Source organism: Henckelia pumila, chromosome 4 (assembly GCF_033568475.1).
Source record: "Henckelia pumila isolate YLH828 chromosome 4, ASM3356847v2, whole genome shotgun sequence".
NCBI lineage: Eukaryota > Viridiplantae > Streptophyta > Magnoliopsida > Lamiales > Gesneriaceae > Henckelia > Henckelia pumila.
The window spans coordinates 100,865,845-100,885,711 of NC_133123.1; the positions used below are offsets into that span (position 1 = coordinate 100,865,845).

Here is a 19,867-nt window from a genome sequence, read left to right on the forward strand (position 1 = left end):
CCTATGCTGTTGACTACTATTTAACTGCTGTTTTTTCATTCTGAAAATGTGTTACATTGAACTACTCTATAGAAAAAGGTGTAGTGTCTGACCCCTTGGTATCCAATTAATCATAATAATGAACAAAAATAGTGGGTGATTTCATTCTCTGAGTGGACATAAGAGCAATGTAAAATATTCTTCAAGAGAAGCTGCCACCGGGCTCAATTTGAATTTATCCGAAGTGAATATTTGAGTGCTACGGCTATATTTTCAAGGGTATGGTTACTTTCTTATCTATAGACAAATGGCAACTGTTTTTATCTATATGGTAGAATTTCTTCTATCTTGAACAACCAAAATATTGGGCGTTAAAGCTCTAGGTAAGATTTTTCATTGTCTATGGTTGAGAATATTGACATCAAGAATCAGATAAGTTATTTCAGTGTTAAATTCTATTTTCCTGGAGTTTTTGGGTCAGTGCAAAGCCAGTAAAGTGCAGGATGCTGGTTGTTATTTTATACTATTCTTGTTTGTTTTACAATGAATCTCTTTAAGAAATGAGTCTTCAAGTGGTTGTTTATAGGGGTTTAACCATGCTTTGATTCCTGTTGTTTTATATTCTTTTCTCGTCTGGCTCTTTGTTCAGATGGCATTTGAGCTTTATGGTCTACTTGCTGGACATGTTAGTTCTGTGACTGGTGAGAACATCAAGCCTGCCTATGGCGGCGATGAGGAGGCTTTCTTGAGTAAAGTTGTAACTCCAATTTATAATACAATAGCTGAGGTGTTACTCCTATCTTTTGTTCTCAAGCCTTCAGAGATATTTCTTATTGCCATGTTTTGTTTCTTTTTAGTCCATGACTTTCATCTCTGCCTTTTAGGAAGCTAAAAGGAGCAGGGGTGGGAAATCCAAGCATTCTCAATGGAGAACCTATGACGATTTGAATGAATACTTCTGGTGATATGATCCCATCTTATGCCCTTTATGTCAAACCATTTTACTTATCTAGTGGTAATTTGCAGGTCACTTAATTGCTTCAGACTAGGTTGGCCGATGCGTGCTGATGCTGATTTCTTCCATGTTCCCTATGAAAAACATTCAGATAAAAATGAAGTAAGAATTATTTTTCTAGGATGATGCATTTCGACATGGATTGTTCTAACCTTTTATTTCCTTTAAAATTCTGCATTGGCAGTAATCAAAGTGTAGGTGCATGAGTTGTTGTGCCTAATTTCAGATAATAATTTTGCCACTAGTGCCCTATGTTTTCACTTTTGCTGCAAGAATCTGGTGAATTTACATGGTGTTTAATATTTTTATTCTGGGTCTTAAAAAAAAAACATTCCAGATTTATCCTTACAATTCTTAGATTTGATTGAGCCTGTGCCATCTGTTAAAGTTTGACTTAGAGCGTCCATTAGATTGATAATTGGATTCAGATGTTTGATTGAGCCTGTGTCAAAGATTGGCGATTTCTAGTCTTTTGCGATCTCATACTTGTGTTTGATAATCTAGATGTAGAACAACTGACAAACGCTTCAAAGTAATTATACTTTGAGAAGTTTGATTTGAAAAAGTTAAAGCAAAGCTTTGAATAAAATTCTAGAGAGAATGTCAATAATTTGTGTAAAAACTGTTAATGAATAAGAATAATGTATTTATAGTTTACAACTCAAAATTAAGAGATAACGCAAAATATTGCAAAAGATACTATCTAGATAATTTCTTAGTAAGTTTCTACCTCCAAAAATAGGAAAAAAGACTCAAAAATAACCGAAACTCGTACACACACAAAACACGCCGAAGTGTGTGTAATTTCTGGGCTCGCTCGAGCGCAAAAAGTGGCGCTCGAGCGAGAAGTCTTCTGCCAATTTGTTTTCCGAAATCGCAATGCTCCCTCGAGCGGCAAGAAGTTGCGCTCGAGCGAGGAGCCTTCTGTCCGAATTTCTAATTCTTCACTTTTTAACACTTCATTGACGCATAAACATCTTCCAGAATAATCTTCAAGTGTTCCAACTCCATCTTGTTAATTTAGCATCAATATTTGAAGTGCTTCTTTAATCTTTTTAGCTCGACCCCTCGTCACTGGTCCTAATGGCAACTCCAATGGATCTCGAACTTTCTCCGTAACATGATCCGTATGCGAGCTGTCCACGATCGCATCACTTTCTACCATTCACTTTTCCATCACATAAACTTTTGAAAGCGGGGGGTTAAGTTGATGCACTAATACGTCAATAACTAGTGACCGTTTCCTATGAAATTGATAGGAAAGAAAAGAAACAAAGCAGAAAGAGCAAAGGGATATGTGTATCACAACTGAAGTATGCTTTGAATCTCCTTTAAGAAACAGGGATGAGTGGCTGTACATTAAGTGACACTCAATTTACCTTAATGAAGTTGAGTGAAATATCGAAAGGAACTCCAGTTGATAACTGGAGATATTTGTGTCATGTGGGCAATCTTATCTACCTGAGGAATGATATTGCCTTCACTGGTAGTAAGCTTATCTACCTGAGGAATGATATTGCCTTCACTGGTAGTGTAGTGAGCCAGTTTTAAAATATTTTGAAGCATCTAAAGAATTCACCTAGAAAAGGATTATTGCTAAAGAAAAGCAACCAAAGAAGTATTGAAGTTTTTACTGATGCTGACTGTGCAGGTTCTAACTCAAATACAAGATCCATTGCTGGTTATTGTATCTTCTCAGGGATAATCATATCATATTGAGAAGTGAAAACCAAATGTAGTAGTTTGAAATAGACTGTGGTTAATGGAGGGTGTAAATGTTGTGGATAAGTTGATACATGAAGAGTTGAAATTAGACAAAGAAATCTCAATGAAATAATTTTGTGATGATAAGTCTGCGATCAGGATTGCATTCCAACATGATCGCAACTGGACATATTGAGGTAGATAGACGTTTTATTAAATAAAAGTTGGAGATTAGAATGCATTATGCCATTCATCATTGCTGAGTAACATTATAAATTCATGCACCAACTTGTGGGAGGATATAGGAAAATAGGGTTATTTTAGTTTTTGAAAGCAGGTTATTTTTCCTATGACTAAGGATTTATAATTTTAGTTTCTTTATTTATTAAGTTGTATATTGTATAAATGTAGACAACTTGTACTAATTAATTCATTCAAAACGTAAAGGAAAAAGAAGAAATATGTTTCCATAACTTTCTCTTTCTATTCTTCTTCTTCTTCTTCTTCTTCTTCTACTTATTATTATTATTATTATTATTATTATTGTTATAAAAATTATACTCCAACTTTCAGGATAATGCATCTGTTGGCAGAGAGAGATGGATGGGAAAACTCAACTTTGTCGAGACTCGTTCATTCTGGCATATATTTAGGAGTTATGATAGAATGTGGAGCTTTTTTATTTTGTGTTTACAGGTTTTCTTTTAATTTGTATCTGTATCTGCTTCATCATCATCATAATCTTGTTTCTAATATATGTTACTTTGGTTATCTTCTTGAAATGAATTTTCTCAACTGTGAAGGCAATGATAATAATATCATGGAATGGATCTGGAGGTATTGGCAGTATATTTGATGGAGATGTGATGAAGAAAGTTCTGAGTATATTTATTACAGCTGCAATACTAAAACTTGCTCAAGGTAATTTCCAAACGGAAAAAAACCTGCTCAAGGTTTAAAAAAATGATATCGATCTTGTTATATTTATGTGCATCTTCTAACTGGAAATTCTTATTTTTTAGACATCGTTCCTAATCTTCTCAATGAATGAACTAAACAATGAATGGTTAACATTGTCCAGTTTTTTGTCCTGCACTGTCATGTGATACCATGGGGTTTGAGCTTTCTGGTTGAAGATCAGGTTATGGTCAAGCACTGTTTGGGAGGTGGTACCCAACAGAATTGTCCAATTTTATGTCTTTCTTGCAAACTTGATCACTTGTTCCATATAAAATCGTTTTTTAGTCATCCACCCTAATTTAATTTGTTTAAACTTCCGTCATATTCTTATAGAGTCTAGTTCCTTCAACATGAGTATGACATGAAAGTTTGTACTGGGAGATTGTCCTCATTTTCCCACGTTGTTGTGCAGCTGTTCTTGATGTGATTATGAGCTGGAAAGCTAGGATGAGTATGTCAGCACATGTAAAGCTGAGATATATATTAAAGGTTGTTTCTGCAGCAGTGTGGGTGATTGTGTTGCCAGTGACTTATGCATATAGTTGGAATAATGGTCCTGGATTTGCGCAAACAATTAAGAACTGGTTTGGACAGGGACATGGTTCTCGTTCTTTGTATATCATTGCGGTTTTAATATACTTATCTCCAAATATGCTCTCTGGATCGTTATTTCTGTTTCCATTTATACGGCGGTATCTTGAAAGATCAGACTACAAAATTGTGAGGCTAATGATGTGGTGGTCTCAGGTATGCAAACAGCAGTTTTATCCTGAACGTTTAACTGGTTTGTTTGTGGTTGTTTCTGTCAGTGTCACGCCTAAAGAGTAAAGATTTGACTCTTAACACTCGAATGTCCCTTTCCCTGCAGCCTCGGCTCTATGTTGGAAGGGGAATGCAGGAAAGCACATTTTCTGTTGTCAAGTAAAACATTTCTTTGATTAGCAGAGTATATTTACTCGTAATAGATTTCTTTTTTTCTTACAAGCCATCGATCCATCTCCATTTCTTTTTCCAGTTATACAGTGTTTTGGGTTCTCCTTTTGGCAGCAAAGTTGGCTTTTAGTTTTTACATTGAGGTGACTGACAGTTAACTCTCTCTTGTTCTTTCTTTCTAAAATTTGATTGTGTTTATTTCCATTTTGACAACATGTATTCAATTTTGTTAATGTTTCCATTTGTACTATTTCCGACGCTGATTTTCATTTTATTTATGTAATTCTCAGTCCTGATATTCTTATGGTAGAAATTTAGGCCACTATTAAAGAGTTGAGACTTGATGATACCATTTTTATTCATTTTGAGAACTGAGAAGAACCAAAAAATTACACTGATAACAGTTTGAGGTTTGTGTATGCGTACCTTTGTACTGTGTGGAAGACAGTCTCTTTTAGGTTACAAATCCAAGATGTGTTCTATCCCAAAAGGCTTGTCTGATGGGTGATATAACCTCATGAGTTTATAAGCTAGTCTTTTTTAGTTTTAATGTTCGATGTGGGGGTATTTGTAACATTGCCGACCCCTTGAGAAGCCGACGTCCGCGGCTGCCCCTCTCTAGACAGCTTAACACCTTTCAGCATTCAGTGCACGTATCACACGCCTTAATCCAACCTATAATTATACCTCCTATTAAAATAATTATCAATACTAATATGATGGTAGTTCTTTTCTAGGTTACCCCTTCTGCTCCGCGGACGCTCAACGAGATCACCAACTTTAGGTTTTAAACCCAATATGTGTTCCATCCTAAAGTCTTGCCTAATGGGTGGTATAAATTCATGAGTTTATAAGCTACTCTATTAGTTTTAATGTTCGATGTGAGACATCTGTAACAGTCTCTCTATACGCTTATGAAATTCACGTGCATGAGGAAATCTGGAACCAGTATATTAAATCAAACTTTCAATATTTATTCCAAATCAGAAAACATCAAATTTTCCATGACTCAACAAACCATTCCTTTTGTAAGTCATCTTCCTACATCTGCATCTGGTGAAATTTATGTTCACAAATTTCTCTCCTAGCCAATGAATAGTTTTTGAAAGGAATATTTGGATAAAAAGGTTGTCCCTAGTTTAGATATTGGTTGTCAACTTTCATGGACCGGTGATTTGATGGGTTATATTGTCGCAGATACATCCTCTTGTGGGGCCAACAAAAGAAATCATGCAGGTTCATATAAATAACTATGAGTGGCATGAGTTCTTTCCTCGAGGTGGTTACATTCGTCACGATTGGCTATTTTGTATATTCAATTTTGGTGATGTTTATGTAAGAAATTTTTACTCATCACTGGGAGATACCATTTTTTTTTCATTTCAGCAAAAAATAACATTGGGGTAGTGATTGCACTCTGGGCTCCTGTTATTATTGTAAGTTCATCTTTATCCTTGAGGGTGATTTGTCGATGTTTGTTTCTCTCTTGTTCTACATGTCTTTCAATATCTCTTATTTATGGTTCCTTCCAGGTATATTTCATGGATACCCAGATTTGGTATGCCATTTTTTCCACAATATTTGGAGGGATATATGGAGCGTTTCGACGCCTTGGAGAGGTTGTTTGACTTTTAATTTCTTGAGATCAATATTCAATATTCGGTGTTTCTGGGCATTTGTATTTTGTATGTCTATATGCTGCGTAACGAATAACCTCTTCGTAATGCTTTGAACATATACCGTATAGATCATACTTTCCTTATTTTTGTTTCATAATCCTTAAGTTTAACCAGTCACACACACTCATCCTTTAAGAAATGCATGCATGTATGCTAGTAAATGTTAGGGGTGCACACGAGCCAAGTCAAAGCTCGAGCATCACACTACATGAGCTCAACTCGATTTAAATTTTGTAGGCTCGAGCTAGATCGAGTATTCAGTTTCATGCTTGAGCTCATTTCGTGAAAATATTTAGTTATTTGAGCTTGTGCTCGAAAATGTTTGTAGTGTAATTTTAGGTTTAAATTTTGTGCCATCTGTCTCCCTTCCTAATATGTCATGATGCACCCAAATTTTACTTGTGAGGGGAGATGGGTGTAGCTTTGATGTTTGCAAGAGCTCGTGTACTTTAGAGATACCTCAAGGGCATGGATCAACTAAGCCTGCTCGGGGACTTTTTTAAAGAGGAACCTCATATGAATCTGCCCGTCCAACCGATTTCTTGAGTTCTTTCTGTCTCGAACCATTTATGTTGCTTCACTCTGCTCAAAATGCATCCTGTTTCGTCATGTCTTAGTCGTGAATATGTGCTCTCTGCTTTTATATTTTTGTTGTTTGGACAATCTTGTGATTCCTTCTGAGAATACAAATATCAATAAATAATGCCTTCTCACATTTCTAAAGCAAGTACTTTCAACTGCTGCCAAGTGTTTATTGTTTTAACTTGCTTATATATGAAGTTATTCTGTGGTGTTTAACAGCCCTATGAAAATTTAATGTGAAGTAATGTATGTCTTATTTATTTTGACAATATGTTGTTCTGACCCAATTCTACATTCGAATTTATCATTTCACTTTATGGGAATCATGCACCAGAGCTCTACACTTTATTATAAAACAATATTCAATTGCCCCTTGAGATTTGATGAATCCTTCAATATGTTGCTAGATTGAAGATTTCAGATTCCACGAAAGATAAACAGCTTCCTTACTGTTGCATTCAAGCTGCTTGTCTCTGAAAACTAATTTTACTTGAACATTTTTATTATTCCCAAGCAAGTCACAGGCCTAAACTTGTTAATCTTCTAGTTTTAAGTATTAATTGCCGTTTTTTAAATCAACCAATGAGACTAAAATTCAGACAAAATAGCATCAGGACCCTTGATCTATTCTTACATCGATAAATCTGACTATGATTTTAGTTGGTGTATATATGTTTTATATATGGATTTATGACATGTGGTTTATCTCATACAGAAAATGTGGTTTTCTTACACTTTTCAGAAATTTCTGCTTTTTTCTGTTAGTCTTTAAAGCTGATAAACATATGTTGTTCCCTCAGATTCGTACATTGGCAATGCTTAGGTCTCGGTTTCAATCATTGCCAGGTGCTTTTAATGCCCGTTTGATTCCAGTAGAAAAGGCTGAGAAGCCTAAGGGGCTAAAGGCCACGATCTCCCGTAAATTTGCGCAGGTTGATCATGATTTACTCGTGGTTAACTCCAATATATTCCACCTTCTTGTTTTCTTATATCTGTTTCCAAGGATCTATAATGGCATTTGGAATTGACTGGGATTTGCAGATTGAATCTAATAAACAGGAGGAGGCAGCAAAATTTTCGCAGATGTGGAACAAGATAATCGAATGTTTTAGAGAGGAAGATCTGATAAATTACAGGTATATGATGACACTCACACTTATGTCATGGTTTATTGAAAAATCATGCTAGACTCCTCATACTTAATCAAAATTCACATTGAACCAGCCATCTAGTTAAAGTAATTGCAATCATCTGTGCGCTTCCATTCATAGTCATCATTGAAGAAGTCGAGATTCTGTCATAAACCTTTGGGATTAGAAATTTAGAATATCTAGCGTTAGAATTCTTATTTTAGGTGACATTTTCCTGGAAGAGCTTTGGTGGTTGGTCAACACATGTAGTTTGCACTTATTTTCTCCTCCATAGAATTACTAACCAAGCCATTATCATGGAGACTGGAGTTTTAGTATCCCAAACAGCATGACCAGCATCAGTTTTTTCTTGCTCAACAATGTCAACAGTTAAATCTCTAAGTTTCTCTCTCCCTCCATTGTACTTTCTAACGGATTGAACTACCAGCAAATTGTAGTGATTGGATGGAATAAGAGAGTGATACAGTCGGAAGTTGGTGGTAGTGATTTATAGATTTCTGACATGATAATAGGCTGGCAATAGAATTTGGCTGATGAGTATCGAAAAATGGATGAACAAAAGGGAAGGAAAACATAAAAATAATGTAGAGCACAGGACAATATTATGGCTCTGATACCATATAGATTGGGTAGAAAAGAATATGGTTTTTATTAATTAGTTAGGAAAGCAGAAATTGACTCCCTTATACAAAATAGGAAATAAAGCTAGATATATAACAGAAAATGCAACTATACAATCTTATTCTTAAGAATCTAATAGGTCCCTATGATTACAATCTGTACAGTTGAGTTTCCTGAGGAATTGGGATACCATCATTATCACAAAAGGTTTATTCCACTGCCTATGATGTTTTACATCAGTGTGATTTTGATATAATAGGTGTATTGATTCTTAAAAACATAGCACTTGTTCTCGGCAGTCAATTCCCCGACACAGCCATGGAAGGGGAATCCATTTCGGAAAGTTAGGCTGAAAAAACTGTATATTTTGGTATGTAATCAAAGAGGTTATATACCAGAAGATATTGCAGGTTAAACTGTAAAGACAAAATTTAAGAAACTTTCAGTTTTCAATAAGCAATTATGCACAGCAAATACAAAAGTGCAATTTCCAAACAAAAAACCCCTGATATAGCTATGCAGTTGAATTGGTTTTTTCCACTCGAATTTTTCCACAGAATGCAATCAGAAGACAGTATTAGTTTTTGGCTTAAATTTCTGAACTGCTTTTAACTGCATCTTTTCTGAAATTGGTTATATTTTTTCTGGGTTCACGATGGGGAACAATGGTAACAGGGAAATGAACCTATTACTTGTACCATATCATGCTGACAAAGAGTTGGACCTTATCCAGTGGCCTCCATTTTTACTAGCCAGCAAGGTAGGGATACTAGAACTACTTTAATTTGCAAGCTTTTCCATAATCGCTTCATCTCTCATGGTTTTCTATATAGCTTCCTATTGCCCTGGATATGGCGAAAGACGTCAATGCAAGAGATCGAGAGCTCAATAAGAGATTGAATGCTGATATATACATGCGATGTGCTATTAGTGAGTGCTATGCGTCTTGTAAAAATATTATCAATTATTTGGTTGTTGGAGAGCGTGAGAAGCAGTAAGTTTCCAGCAAAAAAACATTAAAATTTTATATTATTTATCACATATTGAAAATTCCAATCATATATTTTTTGGTTTATAAATTTCAGAGTAATAAATGAGATCTTCTCTGAAGTCGATGAACATGTACAACAGGGTGATCTTATAGTGAAATGTAATATGAGTGCTCTGCCAATCCTCTATGAAAAATTTGTGCTGCTTATAGGGTATCTGGTAAATATTTTGAATCCTATATTTCTAACGTCAACACAAGACATGACAATGTCTGAGACAGTCTGAGAGTAATTATATTTTACTGTGTAGAGAGAAAATGGGAAGGATGACAAGGATAAGGATGAAATAGTTATTGTCTTGCTCGACATGCTAGAAGTTGTGACTAGGGACATATTGGATGACTTTGTTCCTAGGTAATGATACACTTGCTATTAATAATCACACACCATTTCAGGTTAAGGTATATGCACTTCAATCATTATTTTCTCTTGGTAGTTTGCTAGAATCCAGCCATGGTGGATCCTATGGAATGTATCAAGGGATGATGCCTCTTGACCAACAGCATCAGTACTTTAAGACACTTCGTTTTCCAGTTACAGAAGACCTCGATGCATGGAAAGAGAAAGTAAGTTCTATGGAATGCTTTGTAAAATCCTCCTTTCCTCGTAAGGGGTCCGATAAACTTGGACTTGAATAACTGTTAAAAGATAGTAAAATTATATTGCCTCTTTTTATTGATACTTGTAATTATGAGCATTATTGTTTACTCTATCCTTATCAATGGCTATTTGTGTATTCAGATTAAGCGGCTTAATCTGCTGCTAACTGTGAAGGAATCGGCTATGGATGTGCCATCCAATTTAGAAGCCAGGAGACGTATTTCATTTTTCTCAAATTCACTCTTCATGGACATGCCTGCAGCTCCCAAAGTTCGCAATATGCTTTCGTTTTCGTAAGTCACTTCCGATGGTTAGGTTTAGGTTTATTAAGGACTATGGTCTTTGTCATGCTTCAATACTAGGGTTTCATCTTATAATGTGTTATGTTGTATTTTATCGGACAATTTTGATCCATAGAGAGATGATGCATTAAGAATAGGAACCCATTACCCGTATACTTGAGGGATGCACAAGTTATTTTTCCTATGCTGCTTTGTTATAGTAATGCACAAGTTATTTTTCCTATGCTGCTTTGTTCTATGTAAATTGATAAATCATTTGCAACAATCGCTTAACACCCTAAATATCTTATGTTTTTTAGATGGTTCCCCAAAAATATTTAAAAGCTAACAATCAGGAAGAAGACGATGTGTACTGTCAAACATTCTTTATTCAGTACTTATTTTATCTCCTTACGTTACAATTTGAAGTCTCCAAGATATATAGAAGATTTCTGCATTAAAAGATAAGATAACAACCTAATCTTTATTTTAAATGTAAAAGGATAAACTTGAACTAAAGATAATTATCATAACAGACTTAACACTCCCCCTCAAGCTGGAGTGTACAAATTGTACAATCCTAGCTTGTCTACAAATTTTTGAAACAGAGGTTTGCATAGGCCTTTTGTCTGAATGTCAGCTGTTTACTCAGATGCAGGGACATAGGCTATGCTGATTATTCCTTCGTCGATCTTTTCTTTAATAAAATGTCGATCGACTTCAACATGTTTAGTTCGATCGTGGTGGACTGGATTGTGAGTGATATCTATTGCAGCCTTATTATCACACCGTAGTTTCAGTGGTGTCGCTATGTTCATTTTCAGCTCTTCAAGCACCATTTTCAACCATAGGGCTTCACAAACACCATGAGCTACTGACCTCAACTCTGCTTCAGCACTACTTCGAGCTACTACTGGTTGTTTTTTGCTCTTCCATGTCACCAGATTTCCCCAAACAAAGGAACGATATCCTGATGTAGACCTCCTATCACTTGCAGATCCTGCCCAGTCAGCGTCGGTAAAGATTTCAACGTTTCTTGCTTCCGTTTTTTTGAAAAATAGAGCCTTTCTTGGCGTCCCCTTCAGATATCTTAGGATTCGATAAACAGCTGTCATGTGTTCTTCCAATGGAGCATGCATAAACTGGCTTACACAACTCACGGGAAAGGCTATATCTGGTCTAGTATATGACAGATAAATCAGTTAACCAACTAGACGTTGATATCTTCCTTTCTCAACCGGATTATTACTCATTGTTTCCCCCAATTTCAGATTAGGATCCATTGGTGTATCAACCGGTTTACATCCTAGCATTCCTGTCTCCTTTAAAAGGTCCAGCACATACTTACGTTGAGAAACTGAAATTCCAGATTTGTTCCTTGCCACTTCCATGCCAAGAAAGTACCTCAATCTTCCTAGGTCCTTCATTTCAAACTCGGTGGCAAGCTTCCTTTTCAGTCTCTCCATTTCTTCTTGATCATCACCTGTAAGGACAATATCATCCACGTAGACAATAAGAAGAGTTTTTTTTCCATTCTTATGTTTATAGAACAATGTATGATCAGTATTGGCCTGGTGATATTCAAGTTTTAAGATAGCCTTAGTAAATCTGTCAAACCAGGCTCGTGGAGATTGTTTCAATCCGTACAATGACTTCTTCAACCTGCATACGTTACCCTTCTTGCCTTTCTCATCAAAACCTGGTGGCAACTCCATATATACCTCCTCCTCAAGATCTCCATTTAAAAATGCATTCTTCACATCCAACTGGTAAAGTGGCCAATCTAGATTTGCTGCTAAGGACAATAACACTCTTAGTGTATTAATCTTGGCCACTGGTGCAAAAGTTTCTAGATAATCCACCCCATACGTTTGTGTATATCCCTTTGCAACCAATCTTGCTTTGTATCGTTGAATTGAACCATCAGCTCTATATTTGATAGTAAATACCCACTTACATCCAACAGGTACTTTTTCCTCGGGTTTATGAACAATTTCCCATGTTCCATTTGTTTGAAGTGCTTGCATCTCTTCTAGGACAGCCTTTCTCCATTTTGGATCAATCCAAGCTTCCTGTATTGTAGTTGGGATTTGAGTACCTGATAGGTTTGAGATTAGTGTCTTAACAGAAGCTGATAGATGGCCATATGCCACGAACTTGGCCACTGGATGTTGTGTACAAGACCTGGTCCCCTTTCGTAATGCAATTGGCACATCAAGGTCCTGAGAAGAATTGTTTTGCAGCATATCTATATCATCCAGTGACTCAGAATCCAAGTTGGAGAACTGGGTGTCAAGGGGTACTGGTTCTATTTCCTTGTTTGGATGCTTCTTTCGTGAGAAATGTTTAGGAAACGGCTGCACCAAGTCTCCCCCCTGCCGTTGACTGTCTAAGAGTAGGAGTTTTAGTAACATCAAGCTGAGAATCATGTTGGTGCAGAATAGGACTACTAGGATTTAAGGCAGAATTATTTTCAGAAGGTGAATTTGAAGAGGGGAGAGCTAACTGATATTCCCAAACTTCGGGAAGGACTGGACTCGGAAGAGGAAAGGGGAGGTTCTCCCCCTGACCATGAGAAGTTGATGATTGCTTTTGGGAAGAAAGGTTCTGACTCGAAGAAGGTGACATCCCTTGATATAAAGTATTTTTTCTTGGCATTAGAATAACACCTATACCCTTTTTGAGTAGAAGAGTAACCCAAAAAAATGCATTTATGGGACCGAGGATCCAATTTACCACGACCTTGATCATGAACATGGACAAACGCAGAACACCCAAAAATTTTAAGCTCTAAGTTCGAAAAACTCCTATTGTCAGGAAAGAATTGACGAAGGCAATTTAGAGGTGATTGAAAGTTGAGTGCACGGGATGGCATCTGATTTATCAAATAACATGCTGTCAAAATTGCATCCCCCAGAAACACTTGGGAACGTTGGAAGTGAACAAAAGAGAACGTGCTACTTCTAAAAGATGTCGATTTTTTCGTTCTGAAATCCCGTTTTGTTGTGGTGTATGAACACAAGAACTTTGATGAATGAGGCCATTATCGAGCAAAAAACCATTTAGCATAGAGTTAAAAAATTCTGTGCCATTATCAGTACGTAGGATTTGAATGTTGGCATTGAATTGTTTTTATCATGGAATAAAAATGACGAAACACTTGGCCAGCCTCTGATTTATCTTTCAAAGATACACCCAACTGACACGAGTATGATCATCCGTAAATGTGACAAACCAACGATGATTAGAAGTAGTAGACACGCGAGAAGGCCCCCAAATATCACTATGAGCTAAAGCGAATGGTTTAGAGGGCTGATATGGATGGGGAGGGAAGGGAACACGAGTATGTTTCGATAATTGACAAATTTCACATTGGAAAAAATCATTTATTTCGAAACAAGGAAATAAACGTCTCAAATACAAAAAACTTGGATGACCTAGCCTACAATGTAAGAGCATTATTTGATGTTTGCGAGAAAGGGAAGAAGGTCCAGCTGCTGTTTGCACAAAATTACTCACGAAAGATGCATCCTGATAGTAATAGAGTCCAGATTTTGCCTCAGCACTGCCAATCCTCTTCCCCGAAATCCGGTCCGGAAAAATACAAATAGATGGGGTAAAATAAACAGAACAATCCAAATCTGCTGTGAGTTTGCTGATAGACAGTAGATTGCATGATAAATTTGGCACATGTAAAACATCAGTGAGAATGATTGAGGAATTAAGTGAAACAGTGCCCACACCAGCCATAACAATGTGAGAACCATCTGCAATTTTAACTCTTTTTTCATCCGTACTGGGAAGATAGTTGGAAAATAGATTCTTATTTGACGACATGTGATCCGAAGCCCCTGAATAAATTATCCAAATCTCACCTTTTGTAGTTAGATCACTGAGAGCAGTGAAAGTGGTACCTTTGGAAACCAGATTTGAAGAAGCGGCTGCAGAGTTTGAGAGAAGTTTGCAAAGTTGGTCAATTTGTGCCTTGGAAAAAATTGCATCTGACTTAGTTGCGTCGCCTTCCAAGGTGGCAGCTGCTTGAAACCACCTTTTTTCACGATTTTTAAACTTGTTTGGAACCCAATTTGGGGGTTTCCCATGGATTTTCCAGCAGGTATCAACCGTGTGATATGGTCTTTGACAGCGCGCACACCAAGGTTTACCATCCTTCATTCGAGGGTCATCGTGTTCTGCTGGAGTGCGAGCCACAAGGGCAGTATTTTCTGGACCAGGTAAGACATCAGGAAGCATTACCCTCTTTCGACTTTCTTCCCTTCGAATTTCTGCAAAAATTTCGTCTATGGATGGCAGTGGTTTCAGACCAAGGATTCTGCCACGAACCTCATCCAGTTCTCGAGTAAGACCTGCTAAAAAATCATAAATACGTTCTTTATCCAACATCTTGCGATATAGAACCCCATCATCTGGATTCTTACATTCACAAATGGTGAACAAGTCTAATTCTTGCCAGAGTCTCTTGAGGGTACTGAAATATTGTGTGACAGTATTATCCCCTTGTTTCAAATTCCGTATTTGATTACTTCAAACACCTGAGAAAAGTCTTCAAGGTCGGAGTATGCCAAAGTTACAACATCCCATATATCCTTAGCTGTGAGATGGAAGAGATAAGTGTCGCCAATTCCTTCTTCCATTGAATTAAGTAGCCATGCCATGACCGTTGAATTTTGAACATCCCAATTTTGATAAGTGGGATCAGCAGACTGTGGTTGGGGAATCGAACCATCGAGATAACCAAATTTCCCTTTTCCTCGAATCACCAGTTGGACGGACCGAGCCCATTGAAGGAAGTTTTTGCCGTTTAATTTGTGATTCGTGATTTGAAGAGATGTGGGTTCAAACGTAGCAATGAGATTTGGTGGAAGGCCTTTTGAAGAATCCTCATAATCTGATTTCCCACTTACTCCGGAAAAGGCCATCTTGACCATTATTGTTTCTTAACTGACTGTAGGTGTGGTAAAGTATAGGATCTCTATGTGGGAAGAGAATTATTCTGATTTCTGATTTCTGAATTAAGCGTCCAAGTTACACCCTAATATATACAAAGAAATAACAGAATATCTAAATATCAAATCCTATCTAATCCTTATTTAAACTTTGAATAAATATCTTATCCAATCTATTTAAATCTTCAACACTCCCCCTCAAGCTTGGCGTAGATGTTTGTCATGCCGAGCTTGGACTTCAATTCTTCGAAGTTTGGTCAATGGAGGGCTTTTGTCAAGATATCGGCCAGCTGCATGTGAGAGGGAACATAGTGGAGATCAACTACCTTTTTCTCAATCTTTTCGGTTATGAAATGTCTGTCTATTTCCACATGCTTGGTTCGGTCGTGATGGAATGGATTCTTGGCAATTTTTAATGCAGCTTGGTTGTCACACATCAGATCTATTGAATGACTGTCTCCCATCTTCAGTTCATTGAGCAGCATTTTAAGCCACATGCCTTCACAAATTCCATTGGATAAAGCACGGAATTCAGCTTCGGCACTACTTCGAGCGACAACTGGTTGTTTCTTGCTTCTCCATGTCACTAGATTACCCCATACAAACGAGCAGTATCCAGATGTAGAGCGTCTATCAACAGGACAACCTGCCCAATCAGCATCACTCTAGACTCTAATGTTTCGGAATGTAGTCTTCCTGAAGAGCAACCCTCTACCAGGTGTTCCCTTCAGGTATCTCAGCACTCGATATACAGCTTCCATGTGTTCTTCAGTGGGTTTAGTCATGAATTGACTGACAACACTCACAGTGTATCCAATGTCAGGCCGGGTGTGTGATAGATAGATCAATTTACCAACCAATCGCTGGTATCTTCCTTTGTCAACAAGTGTTCTATCTCCATTCATCCCTATTTTCATGTTTGGATCCATTGGGGTATCAGCTGGTTTGCAATCTATAATTCCTGTCTCTTTAAGTAGGTCCAGAACATACTTTCTTTGCGAAATTGAGATTCCGTGAGATGATCTAGCCACTTCCATACCCAAAAAATATTTAAGATATCCCAGATCTTTAATTTCAAACTCCTTTGAAAGGACACCTTTTACACGACTCATTTCTGCTTTATGATTTCCTGTGAGAACAATGTCATCCACATAAACAATCAGAGCAGTGGTCATTCCCTCAATGTGTTTTACAAATAGAGTGTGATCTGACTGACACTGTAGGTATCCTTCTTTTGTCAACACATTTGTAAACCGATGAAACCAATCCCGAGGTGACTGTTTAAGGCCGTACAGAGACTTCTTCAACTGCATACTTTGTTTCTCACAGCTTCTGTCACAAATCTTGAGGGAATATCCATGTACACCTCTTCCTCCAGCTCTCCAAGCTCTCCATTGAGGAATGCATTTTTAACATCTAGTTGGAATAATGGCCAGTCAAGGTTGACAGCAATTGATAGAAGCACCCTGACTGTGTTGAGTCTTGCAACAGGAGCAAACGTCTCTTGGTAATCAATTCCATACCACTGAGTGTATCCTTTTGCAACTAGCCGTGCTTTGTATCGTTCAATGCTCCCATCAGCCTTATATTTCACTGTGTATATCCATTTGTACCCAACAGTTCGTTTTCCGGCGGGAAGTTCTGTAATCTGCCACGTGTTATTCTTTTCTAGTGCCTTGATCTCATCAAAGGCAGCAGCCTTCCAATTCGGATCTTTGAGGGCATCCTCGATAGTACTTGGAACCTGGACTTGATCTAAATTGGAGACAAAAGAACGATATGCAGGTGATAAAGAGTCAAATGAGACAAAATTACATATCGGGTGTTGTGTACATGCCCTAGTTCCCTTTCTTAAAGCAATAGGTCTATCATCAATGTCGCAATGGTCCATTATGGGAGAGTTATTGTCAAGTTCAGTAGTACCTTTGTCTTTTCCATTTGGAACTGGTATCGTAGAAGTGTCTTGGACTGGTTGACTTTGTACTGGTTCTTGTTGTCTCTCCATTTGGATGACCTTTCTTCTTGAATAGACTTTGAGTGGTGTATTTGGAGGAGTTGATTGGGAGTTGGGTTGTGGTACATGATCTGTTTCTGGAGTAACATGGATTGGGTCTACAAATGATGTGAGTTCCCAATTTGGAGATTCGCTGGTGTTACTCTCCCCCTGAATAGAAAAATTGGGGTAAAAAGGTTCATTTTCGAAGAACGTGACATCTAGAGAGTGATCGAATTTGCCGGTGACTGGAGAGTAGCATTTGTAGCCTTTTTGGTTAGGTGAGTACCCTAAAAAAATGCATTTGATGGCCCTTGGATCGAGTTTCCCACGATGATTGGAATGAACATGAATGAAGGCGGAACACCCAAAGATTTTCAGGGGAATAGAGTTAAGCAGGTGTATTTTGGGGAAGGATTCCAGGAGAGACTCGATAGGTGTTTTGTAGTTGAGGACGCGAGAGGGCATGCTATTAATGAGATATGTAGCAGTAAGTACTGCTTCACCTCAAAAATGGCTAGGAACTTTGTATGAGAATAGAAGAGAGCGGGTAACCTCAAGGAGGTGACGATTTCTGCGTTCAGATACCCCATTTTGTTGAGAGGTGTCGACACATGAACTTTGGTGTACAATGCCATGAGAGGCCAGATAAGCACCTAACACTGAATTAAAATAATCTCGGGCTCGATCAGTGCGCAGGACTTAGATTTTGGCTGAAAACTGAGTCTGAATCATGGAATGAAAAAGCTGAAACAGGGAAGTGGTTTTAGATTTATCCTTCATAAGGAATACCCATGACACTCGAGTATGATCATCTACAAATAAAAGGAACCAACGAGCCCCCGTTACATTTTTTATTTTTGATGGCCCCCAGATGCCACTGTGAATGAGTGAGAAAGGTGTTGATGGTTTGTATGGTTGCGTTTTAAAGGTGCTACGTGTGTGTTTGGAAACTTGACAAATATCACACTGAAGTAAACTTGATGATTTATTATGAAAGAGAAATGGAAACAGTTTGGCAAGGTACAGAAAGTTCGGATGACCTAATCTATAATGCCATAAAAGAATTTCACTGTTTTTATTGGAATGGAAAACAAAACAGGAATCAGGAAGAGCTGGGCTTGGAGTATTCTTCGGCCCATTCTTAAAGTTAGGGTCCATATGGATGAGAAACAAGCCAGCACGTAGTTCAGCACTGCCAATCTTCTTCCCCGAATTCAGTTCCTGGAAAAAACAAGAATCCACAGAGAATTTAGTAGTGCAATTGAGATCGGCATTAATTTTGCTAACAGACAACAAATTGCATGCTAGACCGGGAACAAAGAGCACAGCTTGTAAAGAAATATCACGTGAGATATATACAGAGCCAATACCAAATACCCTTGAACTAGATCCATTAGCAATACGCACAGACCGAGAATCTCTACAAGGATTGTATGAACTAAAAAGTGAAAAATTTCCCGTCATATGATCAGAGGCGCCTGAGTCAACAATCCACGTAGAGTTCAAATCTGTTTGGAGAAAAATGCACGAGAGAAGTCACCTTGAAGGACTGTTGTACCAGTACTAATAAGTGAAGACATTTGGGCAGAATTCTGGGAAGAATTCTATTCCGAATTCTGGCTGAACAGCCGCTGAAGAACATCCAACTGCGCTTGAGTGAAAGGTTGTTGTGCGTTAGTAGAGACAGAATCTGAAGTAGCAGCATTGGCACGTCTTTCTCTGGCTGGTTTCCAGTCCACTGGCTTGCCATGAATGCGCCAGCAAGTGTCCAACGTGTGATTGGGTTTCTTGCGTTTCTCGCACCTAGGCCTACAATTACGCATATGCTGATTCTGAATAGGGGCAGAAAAGGGCGAATTGCGAGCACCATGGTCGGAAATGGGCGTGAATGAGGGCCGACTGGAAGCAAGAGCAGAACCTTCTACTGAAGGACAACGAGAGGAGCCCAACATCAACTTTCGCCGACTTTCCTCATGGCGGACCTCGGAGAAAGCCACGCGAAGCCCCGACAATGGTTCTATGGCCAAGATGCGGGCACGAACTTCATCAAGGGATGGATGGAGGCCTTGAAGGAATTTAAACGCTCGTTTGGTTTCCACAATTTTTCTGAATTGTGATTCATCAGCCGTGCACTTCCATTCATGTGTCTCAAATAAATCCAGTTGCTGCCAAAGTTTGGTGAGGGCAGTGAAATATGTCGTGACATTGTCATCACCCTGTCGTATTTCATGAACCAAACTTTCCACACCGAATAATTCAGATGTGTTGTCGCGGGCTGAATATGTATCATGGACTGCATCCCAAATCTCATTGGCAGAGGGGTATAGTAAGAAATTCTCGCCAATTTCGGGGA

At 38.0% G+C, this 19,867-nt stretch overlaps 1 protein-coding gene across 1 annotated transcript in view; it reads left to right on the forward strand.

The window, feature by feature from the left end:
- Positions 1 to 19,867, forward strand: part of LOC140859865 (callose synthase 1-like) — a 41,194-nt gene that overhangs the window by 8,413 nt on the left and 12,914 nt on the right. Inside the window, exons 11-29 of the mRNA XM_073262471.1 lie at positions 629 to 766; positions 864 to 940; positions 1,006 to 1,096; positions 3,272 to 3,394; positions 3,502 to 3,619; positions 4,071 to 4,405; positions 4,527 to 4,579; positions 4,674 to 4,734; positions 5,789 to 5,870; positions 5,978 to 6,027; positions 6,124 to 6,210; positions 7,653 to 7,784; positions 7,894 to 7,988; positions 9,300 to 9,384; positions 9,458 to 9,618; positions 9,710 to 9,833; positions 9,924 to 10,027; positions 10,110 to 10,239; positions 10,415 to 10,566. Of these exons, the coding sequence (XP_073118572.1) occupies positions 629 to 766; positions 864 to 940; positions 1,006 to 1,096; positions 3,272 to 3,394; positions 3,502 to 3,619; positions 4,071 to 4,405; positions 4,527 to 4,579; positions 4,674 to 4,734; positions 5,789 to 5,870; positions 5,978 to 6,027; positions 6,124 to 6,210; positions 7,653 to 7,784; positions 7,894 to 7,988; positions 9,300 to 9,384; positions 9,458 to 9,618; positions 9,710 to 9,833; positions 9,924 to 10,027; positions 10,110 to 10,239; positions 10,415 to 10,566 (2,198 nt within the window). The remainder of the gene's footprint in view (positions 1 to 628; positions 767 to 863; positions 941 to 1,005; positions 1,097 to 3,271; positions 3,395 to 3,501; positions 3,620 to 4,070; positions 4,406 to 4,526; positions 4,580 to 4,673; positions 4,735 to 5,788; positions 5,871 to 5,977; positions 6,028 to 6,123; positions 6,211 to 7,652; positions 7,785 to 7,893; positions 7,989 to 9,299; positions 9,385 to 9,457; positions 9,619 to 9,709; positions 9,834 to 9,923; positions 10,028 to 10,109; positions 10,240 to 10,414; positions 10,567 to 19,867) is intronic.